This window comes from Balaenoptera borealis, assembly GCF_965194805.1.
Source record: "Balaenoptera borealis genome assembly, chromosome: 5".
Taxonomy (NCBI): Eukaryota; Metazoa; Chordata; class Mammalia; order Artiodactyla; family Balaenopteridae; genus Balaenoptera; species Balaenoptera borealis.
The window spans coordinates 8259310-8272722 of NC_138862.1; the positions used below are offsets into that span (position 1 = coordinate 8259310).

General features: G+C 40.8%; 1 protein-coding gene across 12 annotated transcripts in view; it reads right to left on the minus strand.

The window, feature by feature from the left end:
• DYRK1A (dual specificity tyrosine phosphorylation regulated kinase 1A) overlaps positions 1–13413 on the minus strand; it is a 143522-nt gene that overhangs the window by 49901 nt on the left and 80208 nt on the right. For 2 of the 12 annotated variants that reach the window (XM_082394578.1, XM_082394577.1), the window contains one exon: positions 4446–4611. The exons of 5 other annotated variants lie outside the window; for them this stretch is intronic. In XM_082394578.1, the coding sequence (XP_082250704.1) occupies positions 4446–4569 (124 nt within the window). In that variant the 5' untranslated portion in view covers positions 4570–4611. Of the gene's footprint in view, positions 1–3383; positions 3485–3507; positions 3639–4445; positions 4612–6039; positions 6060–13413 lie in introns of those variants that run through there. 5 more of the 12 variants (XM_082394579.1, XM_082394572.1, XM_082394575.1 and 2 more) reach the window with 5 other exon arrangements.

Sequence of the window (13413 nt, forward strand, 5' to 3'; positions counted from 1 at the left end):
AGTGATCACCGAGAAAAGGGAAACTTGGTGAGCCCCACAATCACCTTGGCTTTCTATCTGGAGACAATTTCCACAGTACAGTGCAGGGAGGCGGGCCCAAACAGAACACAGTGGTCTTGCTGAACTGAGGAGACAGAGATGAGAGTTCAAGGCTACCGAGTTGGCTGGAATCTGTGGGGCAGGCAGTAGAAATAAGGGAGTTATGCAGAGAAGGAGCTCCATTAATCTATACCTGGGGATGCCCTTGACTGTGTGGCCAAATACTAAGCTGCACAATCATCAGGCGAAGGTCCATGAGGCCACTCAAAGAGCAACAGGCAGGGAGCTGAAAGCTGAACAACTACTAGAACTTGCCCCGGACTGGGAGACAGTAAGTGTTCTAATCACTTAGGGTGGAGAAACCCCGACAAACACCACAGACATTCAACAGAGACGCCAGAAAATCCACACTTCAGGAGGAAAGCTATACTGGCCCTATAAAAGGCAGTCTTCCACTTGTCGTAACAGAGACTGTAACAAACCTCAAAGGATCAAGATGATCAACAAGTAAGCTAACCGCCCACCAGGACAAAATTCAACACTTCTTAAAAGGAAGACAACAAAACCCAGATGCTCAACAGCCTAGCATTCTTAACGCCCATATCCAATCAAAAATCACTAGGCACACAAAGAAGCAGGAAAATGAGGTCTGTATTCAAGAAGAAAATACCTCATTAATAGACCCAGAAATGACAGAAATAACGAAATTGGCAGACAAAAAATAGATTAGAAATCTTTTAAAATATAAAGGAAATTATGGACAAAATAAAAGAACAAACAGCAAATCTTAACAGATAAATGGAAAATATAAATAGGAACCAAAAAGAAATTCTAGAAATGAAAAACAATTGAAGTGAAAAATTCACTAAATGGACCTAATAGGAGACTAGACACTGTGGAAGGAAAAAAAAAAAAATCAGCGAATTTAAAAACAAAGAAACAGGCCTTTCCTGGTGGCGCAGTGGTTAAGAATCCACCTGCCAATGCAGGGGACACCGGGTTCGAGCCCTGGTCCAGGAAGATGCCACATGCCGTGGAGGAACTAAGCCGGTACACCACAACTATTGAGCCTGCGCTCTAGAGCCTGCAAGCCACAACTACTGAGCTCACGTGCCACAACTACTGAAGCCCACGTGCCTAGAGTACAAGACACTATAACTTAAGGATGCAAGTGGTAAGCCCTCAAGCAACCACTGAGAAAGACTGGATGGATGGATGGATGGATGGATGGATGGATGGATGGATGGATGGACAGATGGATGGATTATCCTCAACTAGATCACAGAAAATCTTACTTAGCCCTAAGTAAGACAGTAAACGGTCCTTTACCCTTTCAGTTACTAAAGGCAAACCAAATTCTTATAGCTGAAGTAAAGTGTCAAGCACTTATTTTTAATAATAGCATCTGGAACACAAAAAGGATTAAAATAATCACTCAAGATACAGCTGCCAGACTCTATAATTATTATACTGTACATAGTATATATAACACGTAATATGTGTAAATTTATATTTCTCCCAATATTCTAAAATTATAAAATATGTTTAAATAGAAAAAAATAAATAAAACAGATAATACTACCTGGTTATTTTATGGGTTATCAGCAGCTATGAAAAAATTCCAAGTGGAAAAAAAAGAAATCCCTTTTTTCTTATACTGTCCACTAAATTAAAATGTTTAATCAGTAATAAGCCCATCTAAATAAAAAATTTCCCCCTTTAGTAGGAAACAAGGTGTCAAGCAGCCTTTGAGCCCTTAATTTTTAGGAATAGGGGGTTGGGCTGAAACAAAGGACAAGTAAACATACACAATGTCTGGAGAGAAATTTTAGAAGCGAGATTAAACCTTTCAAGAGATCAATTCCAACCACTTGAAGAAAATGAAGATCAGTGATTTTCTACCTTGGCCTGGTAGCTACTTAGTGACTGATATGGATGAGAAGCCAGTCTACCTCCCAGTGCAATAATGTTACTGAAACACACACTCCCCCTGCCCTCCTCCAGCTTTGTTCACTACTGAATCCCTAGGACTTAGAACAGTGCTCAACATGCAGTAGACATGCTGTAAGTAACTGCTGCCTAACCAACTCACTGTGCAGTATAGAAAGAGCACAGACATTTACAAATTTATAAATATGAATCTGCCATTAGGAGAAGATTTAGAAATGCCAACACAAAAGATTATTATGTTACAATAAATTAAGCATACAAGCTGCTGAATTTTAGGTATGATTAACTGGTAACTGATTGTAAATGACTTCAACAAAACTTTTCTAAAACTTAAAACTAAAATTTTACTGGAAAAATTACATGCTAAAGAAAGCAACATACTTAACACAGCAACCAAAATAATGGCCACGTCAACAAAATGCTCACAAACATGCTTTTGAGGCAAATTAAGTTTGAAGGAAATACAATAAAAAAATGGTTTATCTTCATGATGGTAGCTGCATGATCCTTGTTGGCTCATAACTGTTTCAAATTTATATAGCCTCTAACCCATCCACCCCACCCTACTCCAGTCCTTTGGGGAAACAAAAAGCAAACTTGTTTCTGATGGTTTAATTTTAGATGCTGTTTCACCGGACAGCCCTGCAGAGGGGCAGAAAAAAGATGCCTTTTGAACGAGCAAAATCCAGCTCTCAGCACAAGGGAACAGCAATGAGACAACAGCTGCTGCAGCAGCCTTTTCTGGCAATATCAGTGTCTCAGTATAAAAACAGTGTCACCTATAAATATAGGACCTAATTTACGTAAATTTCTTTCTAGCCACAGTATGAGAATAACATGATTTATTCAACAGGTAAAACTAATCAGGCTAAAGGAGACCAAGATTCTAAAAAAAGAAAAAAATCTACTACCACTATGAGAATAAAAGTATTTTCAAGAATCTAGAAGATCTACACAGGACAGTGCTGGTTGCTCTATCAGGCGTCAGGTTAATACCAAAGAAAATGAGCAAATAACTGGGGTCCTGACTAGAATGCTTGTATAAGTGCTAAACACTTGTTTAACTGAAGGATTCACATGTTCACTGCAGTCATCTGGCCTTCAGTAAGTTTAACTTTCATAAATAAATAAAGATACTGAAAGTATTACAAAAATGATGTAAGTCATTCAAACTGACAAACTATGCTGGTTAAAATCAAGAAACAATTCTTTCAAGCAAGCTAAGGAACTATCATCATTCAATTAGACGGTAAGCCAGATCTGAGAGTCTAGCGTGTCTTTCAACGAGAAGGGACGACAGTGATCATGTAGCTCAAGGCTATCAGACAGCTGTCCCTCATACTAGTACTTGTCAGATGACGTATCCTTATTTATGGTTTAGCAAATACAATCACCTGAGACAGGGTTAGCGGTAGTTGACAACGCATGAAACAGTCAGCCTAACCAGCAGTAACGTGACATGTGCATTCAATGAACGCCACTTCCTATTTTCAGTCAGAAGATGGGGTTTTCATTCACCTCCTCTCAGGTCACAGTCATCTGTGGGACAGTTAAGGGAAAGCACTGGAACCATCCAGATGGGATAACTGTAGATCTCAAGCTGCTCATAACCACCTTGTGAAGCTCTGCTTTCCATATCTCAGATTCCTCTGTAACAGGCAAATTTAGCATATTCATTTACAAAACAGGTAAAATGAGAAATACACCAGGAAAGTTCAAGCTTGCTACATAGAAATACACTGAACTAGGATTTAAGACTTCCTCTCGCTTGCTGTAACACCCGCATAAATGCAGCATGGTAACAAATAAGTCAGTTTCCTCATACATGAAATGAGATGGTTCATCATCTTGTCCAGTCACATAAACGCAAAGTATTCCTTCCTTTGTAAAATGCCATGGATTTGAAATGTTACACAGATCATTGCCAGAGGAAAGGAAAGGCTGTGCTCAAAAGTCTCTGTTTAGAGCTTAAATGACACATTTTAATAAATGGTGGTTAGATTCTAATTTATTTCCTTTTTAAAAAAATCTACACAAAAACATAGTAAAATACTATTTATCTAAAAACAACTTTAAATGTTTTATATATACATATATATACACACACATAAAGTATATACACGTATATACATACCCACACAATGTATGAATATGTTCATACATATAAAACCTGAATTACCCAAAGATGCTCCCTCCCCAACCCCATTCCAGGATTTTTCTTCAGATCTCTTGACCATGACTTTGCTAGGGCCCATACACACTACAGTTGCCTTCCAGAGAGCTGGAAGTACAAAAGGAAGAGAAACCATATATTACAACACATCTAAAAGCTGAAACATTATGAAGCTATTAAAAAGCTGAACACTGCCTGCTTAGCTGCCTTCCCCTCCAGGAAGAAGAATCAGAACATAGAGAGAGGCCGCTAGGAATACGACACAGGCGGAAATGTCACCTACCACAGGCTGCCATCACTTCAGCTATGCCACAACCATGCCACTTTAACAAGTGTCTGGAGATGCTACTAAGTTTCAGGCACATAAAGTTTCTCTGGAAAGAAAGCTGCCCCATACGTTCCCTCATCTTTGCCTCTGCCTTCTCCCAAAGCAGGCACAGCAACAGCAGCTGAGAAAGAAAAAAACACTTTTAAAACTCTTTCCCTCTCTGACCCCAGGCGGAAAAGAGGAGAACCATACACATAACTCCTCTCCTCACTCTTTTTTCGTTCTAGCTAGACAGCTGTTAAACATACAAGATATTTTTAAGTCTAGTTAAGTACTTAGTTGGGTACCTATATTGAATTGCAGCATAATACTTAAAATTATCCAATGAGGCAATCATTTGGCTTTGTGATTCCAATTAGAACACTGTATATTTACAGGGATTTTCCATTACAAAATGCCCCAAAGGCAAGATATTTATCTGACCAGAGACACTTTAAAAAGTTAAGCACTGAGCAAACTGTTAACTGTTCACAGAGGTTATAAAATGTAATAATATTAAAAAAAGGAACACTTCATTAAAAGTATATTTATGTAGCAAATAAATACTTCATTTTAGAGCTCATCATTAGTTTTCCCTCTTCCATATCTACTGTGCAAAAGTGTTTAAAATTTGCATCTGAGTTCCATGCCAAATGAAAACAGTCTGGAAAATGTTACTGTCCAAAGTGTTACACAATATCCTTAAATATATAAAGCTCTCTAACGATACAATTAAAAACACTAAAATCTGCCCCCACCCCCCGAAAAAAGGCAAAAGATGCAATTCTCACAAACCAATAATAAGCATATGAGAAAACTTTCACTCACTAGAAGTCAAAAAGTAAGTCAACAGGTAAATAACAGTGAGATTTCATTATTTACCTCTCAAACAAGCACATTTTTCCAAACCAAAGAGAATACCCTCAGTAGTAATAGTAAGAATAAAGCAGGTTTGTATGACCCTTTACCAGAATGCTCTGTCAATAGTTTTTCACAACTAAAGAAAAAGTAATAAAAGTAAAAAATAGTAACAACATTCATTAAACTCTTCTTCCAAGCCAAGTTTTGTTCCAGTATGCCTCATATCCACGAAAGCTCCAAGAATTAGGCGGCATCATTACAGCATCTGCTACACTTTACACAGAAAGGAACTGAAGTCCAGCAGCTGCACAGGGGCCCTAAGTGTGGTGGCCCCACGCTCATGGCTGGTCAGTGGTAACACAACCCAGGCTCTGCAGAGTCCACTCTCCTCACCAGGGGACGCCTCAAAGATAGAAAGAGCGGGGAAGTGCTCAAGAGACATGAGAGACACCTCCTACAAGATGGGACTGCTAGGTCCTCCCTTGCAAAGGAGTGAAGATAAACTGAACTAGCAGGGAAAAGATATGGAGGCTGAGAAAGAGCACCCTGCTTGAGGATGTCCCTTCCCAAGTACAACCTGCTTAAAGTCAAGTGAAAATAAATGCAGCACGGATGCGTCCAAATGGATGGCTGTGGCCAGAAGAGAGGGGAATTTAAAAAGGAATCTAGGAAAAACAGATACACTTCACATCAAGCTTTACAAAAGTACCTTCCTAAAAAAGCCAGTTCTCAGTCTCCATGAATCTTGTGAAGAGCTCACGAAAATGTCCTGTGGAAAAAGACAAGACCGGGAAGTGGGCCACAGTCCAGACCGACCTTCACCTGCAGCCTCACCCTGCGCAGGCCCGCCCTCAGGCTCCAGCCCCAGCTCTCCCAGGCGCACCCTCCGCTCCTTACTCTGCTGCTTTGCCCGACCAACTCCCACTTCTCTTCCAGACAGCGGTTCAAACGTCACTTCACGTTTGGCTGGAGAACACAGACAGAGGAGTAGGTTACAGATAGAAAGGCAGGCTGGACCAAAGGGTCTTTCTGCCAGGCTAAGAGATTTGGATTTTGTAAAATAGGTAAGAGGGTGCCAGAGAAAGGGTGCCAGGAGTGACACCACTCCAGCTGTGTTTTCAGCTATAGAAATAAACACTCTGGAGCGTCTGGATTCAATTTTGCCACTTACTACCTAGCTACTGAGTGACTGGATAATTCAATCTCTGCCTCCTTTTCCAACTGCAGAATGGGTTAATAACAGTGCTTGAACCTCAGGACTATTATGAAAATTAAAGACAATGTTTTAAACCAGGGGTCCCTAACCCCCAGGCCACGGACCATTATCGGTCGGCAGCCTGTTAGGAACCAGGCCGCACGGCAGGGGGTGAGCGGCGGGCCAGCGAGCGAAGCTGCATCTGCCGCTCCTCCCCGCCGCTCGCATTACCGCCTGAACCCTGCCCCACCCACCCCACCCCCGTCCGTGGAAAAATTGTCTTCCATGAAATCGGTCCCTGGTGCCAAAAAGGTTGGGGACCTCTGTTTTAAACAATACCTGGCACATGGTAAGTGCTCAACAGATGTTCTATTACTTAAGCTTATCATAATTGATGTGTAATACGAATTGAAACAGAGAGAAACCTCAAGCAGAAATCAATTAGGGACTTATTTCAACAGTCCGAGCAAAGGACTGTGAGAGCCTTTAGGAGATTAATGTCGAAAAAAAAGGGAAGATGTATGAACAGACACCATGGGATAGAAATGACAGGACTTAAAAACTTGTTTAAAGATGCAAGATGAGAGACAAGCTGGTTTCAAAAATGGCTCAGTGGTTTTGAGCCTAGATGACTTAGGACACAGTGGTGACAATGAGAAAGTCTGAAAAGGGCACTAGGTTGAATGAGCACATGTCCTTAAATGTAATGACTTGGTCAAAGACTGCTTCCTAGTACATCTCAGCAGTTTTCATGCTATCAAGCACATGACAGTTAAAACTTTGTTGAAAATAGAAAGGAGAAAAGGGTACAAAAACAATAAAAGGAGAAGGAAAAGAGTGTGGCAGAGAAAAAAAAAAATTGGCCTGGGGAGGAGAAGCCCACAGTTCTGGTCCAAATTCAGAGGTTAACTACGTGACATCGGGGAAAACATGCCACCAGTACCAACAGCCCCACCCCGTCACATACCCTACTGCGTCACATACTGAGGAAGTATCACCATCTATTTGGGGCTTCTTCAAAATATACACATCACTCTCCTTTCTTCCCCATCTCTGAAGCATTTTCCTAGAAAGCCTCTGTTTTGACAGGTGTTAACTTAACCTGCTCTGGATGCTTGGGCAGAAAAAAGGTTGAACACCCATGAATAACCATCTCCCCAGTCACTTCCAGCCTTGACATTATCATATTTGCCTGAGCATACCTCAGTCAGGAATATACGACTGTCCCCAAAGCAAGAAGAGCTCACATTTCCCAACCAGACCATGACTACAGGCGTGCCTTGTTCTACTGCGCTTCACTTTATTGAACTTCGCAAATATTGTGGTTTTTACAAATTGAAGGTTTGTGGCAACCCCGAGTCAAGCAAGTCTATCGGCGCCATTTTTCCAACAGCATTTGCTCACTTCACGTCTCTGTGTCACATTTTGGTAACTCTTGCAATATTCCGAACTTTTTCATTATTACTACGTTTGTTATGGTGATGTGTGATCAGTGATCTCTGATGTTACTATTGTAATTGGGGGTTTTTTTGTATTTTTTAAATCAAGGTATGTACTTTTTTAAAAGACATAATGCTATTATTGAACACTTAACAGACGACGATATACTGTAAACATAACTTTTATATGCACTGAGAAACCAAAAACTTCATGTGATTCACTTTAATTAATGTGGTGGTCTGGAATCAAACCCACAGTATCTCTGAGGTGTGCCTGTGCATATCTATCTATATACATGGGAGGTGTCCATCACAATATAGTCAAAAGCCTACTTCCAATCTTCAATACCAGTTTCTTGTCCTCATTAGATTTCCTTTAAAGTCACCTAGGTTTCCCAGAGCACATAATCTTAACTTCTAAACTGTTTTAAAGGCAACATTTTTTGAATGACCATATGACACTATAACTGGATATATTATCCCAAGTAACAGTAAGATTAAAAACTTTTCAAATTAGAAGAGTTGATGTTTTCCATTAATTCTACGGGTATATTCACGATTTCTACTTATTACAATACTTTAAAAAATGGTCTTTAAAAGTTTTATTTACAACATCAACACCTGAAAACATGAGATCATGACCTTAAAAATCTGTTCAATTTCTCTGCCTCACTTTGAACAGATTCGTTACATCCAACGATCTCCATAAGCATCCCAAGCTACTACTGAAAGCAGTTCCCCCACGCTTACATGTCATCCTCAAACAGACCTCTATTATTCAAATAAAGTAATGAACAGTAATAGTATACCCCGTAACAGAAAAGACAATATAAAAGACTGTTTAAGAACTCAAATATGTAAGGACTGAGGAATAATTTGGGGGAAATAACCTTATTTTATATTCAGACATGTACAATGCAGATAATTTTAATCCCAAATATAATCACAATGCTAAAAACTAGATTGAAGTTAATTTTAACACAGAAAATACTTCTTTTTCTAGTCGAATGACATCAAAGAAAGAATGTTGATACATGTCAATAACACTTCTTCCCACTTCCCACCTAAAAAGATGTTTTTCTTTTCTTTTTTTAATTAAAAAAAATTGTAATTGAGGTATAATTGACATACAGCATTACATTAGTTTCAGGCGTATAACATGATTCAATTTTTTTTTAAGTCATTAGGGAAACCACTTTTAAGATTTTTAAAATAACTCTCAACTATCTAATATCTAAAATGAGGGGAAGAAATAGTTGTAACACAATTCCAATTAGAAATTTATGCTAAACAAACTGGATTTGGGTTTCTGAAAATATCATTGAAGAACATACCTCTTCAAAGGAGGTAAGATAGCAGAACATCTCTCATCCTTCCTACCTGGGCTGCTAGACCCCATTTCCAACCACCTCCTCAGGGGCCTTCCTCCAGGGAACTTCCTCCATCAAACTGCCCCTCTATTATCATCCACCTCTCCCTTCCAGTTCTGTCAAACATATAAATATGCTCTATTTCCTTACTGTTAAAACAAAATCCTTCCTGGATTCTACATGCCCCCTTAACAACCAATCTATCTTCTAATTCATTCATTCAACAAATATTTACTGAGCCCCTACTATGCTCTAGACCTAAGCTGTCCAATATGGCAGCCACTAATCACAGGTAGGGCTACTCAGTGCTTGAAATGCATCTGGTTGGAACTGTGATGGGCTGTAAATGTACAACAAATGTAAAACATGCAAGATTTCAAGGACTTCGTACAAAATAACAGAATGTAAACTCTCTCAATAATTTTTAACTTTAAAATAATATTTTTCAGATATATTGGGTAAAATAAAATATATTACCAAAATTAATGTTGATTCTTTTTTCTGTTGTTTAAACTGTGACTCCTAGAAACTTAAACTACATAGGTGGCTTACATTATATTCTATTGGACAGTGCTCTTCTAGATAAAGTTCTCAGCATTAAGGCCAAAAATGTGAAGATGAAGGGCAAAGTCTCTGTCTTCCTGGAGTTTGTATTTTATTGCTGGTGGGGGGAGGGCAGGATCCCTGAGACAATAAGTGAACTTGATAATATCAGAAAAAATGTCAGATTAGTGTTCTGAAGAAAATAAGACAAGGAAGAGAGAAACTGGGTGTGGAGGGGAGCTGTGTCTTCTCTGCACTTCCCATCCCTCACGACAGAGAGAAGGCAGCCAGGCTTCCCCTCTAGTACAAACTCAAACAGACGGGCAGTGGCCGTCTGGAGCGCATACGGTCACAGATGCCAAGGCTAACTAGAACCTCGGTTTAGAAAGCACGGCATGCTGTGTCTGCCCAGGCTGGAGCAGAGAGGAATGCCAAGTGCAACTCACTTCTATAAACTGCACCCCCCCATCCATCCACTCAAGCTAGAGACCGCAGAGCCTTATTCACTGTCTCATTTCCCCCCCCCCCGTGCACGCGCATGCGTGCACACGCACACACACACACACACACACACATATACGCACACACACACACACACTCACACAATCCAACTACATTCTATGAATTTGGCCTCAGGAATGTCTCACAAATCCATCTGCTTATTTCTATACTCTTCGTCAAGATCTCAATTCAGAAGAAAGTGCTGGGGAGGATTCTACAGTACCCGCGCCTTCTCCCCACGGCTGTCAAAGTTTGCTTCCTTAAAAAAGTTTCAAGATCCCAACACCTTGAGACATTCAGAGCTTCCAGGTTTAAGTGTTTACAGCTCTCATCTCGTTGCCCACCATTCCCTCCATCCTGTCCCCTCATCACACATCCTTTCTGTCAGGTGCACTGACAGTGTCTGAGCAGAAGTTTTCCCTCTATCTAGAATACTCCCTTTTCTCCTTTTTTCTGCTCCTAGAAATCTTGAACTCAAACTTCAAAACCCAGATGTAATGTCATCTTCTCTTAGAAACCTTCCCAGAATCTTACAGCGAGCTGCTCCCTGCTCCATTTCTTTTCCGACTATTCTGCTGTTAGCACAGCAAGCGTGTTCGGTGCGGGAGTAATCAGCATGCCCTCACAGTTAGCACCCTAGAGGGAGGACTGGTCTTATTTGTTCACGTATCCTCATAAATACAACAATGCAAAGGCTTAAAGTAGACACTTTAATAAATGAATGAGTGAATGAAGCGAAGAGAGATCCAGGAATCCCCTGCCCACAACCCTCTAATCTGGATAAGGGACTCCTCATGAGCTGCCATCCCACCCTAACTGCATTAGAATGATTTCTGTGCTCATCCACTGAACTACGAGAAGGCCAGGATGTCTCTCTCACTCACCTCTTTTAAGCCAGCACATAAAGGCACTCAATAAATATTTTATCCAGTGAGTGAGTGGATGAACAAATACTATCAGGCATCAAGTTCCCAACCTCAGTTTATAGAGGGGGCACCTGCAACCCAGAGAGTTTTAACGACTTGTCCAAAAAGGTCAGTGGCAAAATCAAGACTGGAACAGTCTCCTATCTTACACCAAAATATGGGACATTTTCTCCTGATGAAAAGGTGCTAAAGTAGGGGTTTGTCACTGTTTGGTCACTTGGTCTCTGGACACCCATCACGGTTTGTGGGAATCACAGAAGACAAAAGAAGCCATGCCTCCTACTATAAAAGCTGAACAGTAGCAAAACTCTGCTCTTCCTCACTCCTTGGTAACCAGGGCTTCGCTAGCAACCCAAGTTTGAACAGTCAGAGCGAGCATCTTGAGGAGTCACTTCTGAAGGTGCACAGACGGTGAGAGCACACTCATTGTGGGGACGGGACAGACAAAGCTCACGTGGCAACTGACTGTGAAGTGCCAGGAGAGGCATCCTAACCAGACCAGGCCTGTGGCCTGACCTGGCTGCGTCCTCTGCTGCCGGCCACTTTGGTTCCTACTTATGTTTCCAGCACAGTCTCCAGCTTCCCAATCAATTCTGTGAGTTAACTTATAGCCTTCCATTAAATTCATTTTCTTCCCAAATTAGGAAAGGATGAGTTTTTCTGCATCCAAGAACCCTGTCACACATAAAGGAACAATGAAGGACAATCACCCAGAATGGGGGGTGGGGCACGTGGGGGAAGTAATTTAGCAGAATCATGGGGGGAAGGAACAATGAAAGAAAAAATTACATAGACTAAATCAAGGTCTTGCTGGTCATATTTATGGTGGCTGCATTTGCCACGTGGACAAGACTGCTAATCGGTAACTAAAGGCACTTTTTTTTTTTCCTTACTGAGGCAACTAGTCATTTCCCAGCTTCTCTTGCAGCAAGCATGGCCCTGTGACTAACCTCTGACCAATGGAATGTCAACAGAAGTGATGTGTGGTACTACCAGGTCTGACCCATAAAAATCTCCCATGTAAACCTCCGTGCTCTTTCCCAATCCAACGACTGAATGCCAAAGCCCAGGGTGACCTTTAGACACCACATGTAAGATAGGAAAATGTCCACAGTTTGGTCCCTGAATAACTGTACAGAGCAGAACAGTTATCCCCTGATTCAACAGTCATTGGGCTACTACATGAACAAGAAATAAACTTCTAATCTAAAATCACTGAGGGCTTCCCTGGTGGCTGAGTGGTTAAGAATCCGCCTGCCAGTGCAGGGGACACGGGTTCGAGCCCTGGTCCGGGAAGATCCCACATGCCACGGAGCAACTAAGCCCGCGCACCACAACTACTGAGTCCGCGTGCCACAACTACTGAAGCCCACGTGCCTAGAGCCCGTGCTCCGCAACAAGAGAAGCCACCGCAATGAGAAGCCCGCGCACCGCAACAAAGAGTAGCCCCCGCTCGCCACAACTAGAGAAAGCCCCTGTGCGCAACAAAGACCCAACACAGCCTGAAATAAATAAAAATAAATAAGTTTTTAAAAAATTATTAAAAAAATAAAATAAAATCACTGAAATGTTGGGTATCTTTGTTATACCAGTTAGCCTACCATAATGAATACAGGAAGTAATACCTACCCAGAAAGGTTAGTAAATACTTAAAAGAAATGTTATTTCCCAGTTTGAAAACAGTGATCAGATGTATGCCACCTCCCATTAGTAAGGATCTGGGCTAATACAAAGCTACCACCCAAAGGTTAAGAAATGTGTTTTTGGTTTTGAGAAGGTAGGCTTTTTCTTGGTGAATAAGTACAAAAGCAGAGGGTGGGAGGGAGTGAATTAATGTGAATCTTCAAATCAAATGAAATAATCCCTGTCTTATATGTATTTCCCTCCTTTGTTCAATATTTGAATTCAAAGAAACTCAGTATACAGATTTTTTTTTTCCAGGATAAACCATGAACTATATATACTAGAAGCATGTAAAACCTTACCATTTTCCTATAAATTTTCATTATGAAAACAAAGTTGTATTATACAAAGTGCTACCTACTCAATAGCTCACTTGGGGGACAACCCAACCTCTAAAGATCTGGAGTCATTTAGGTCTGAAATGGG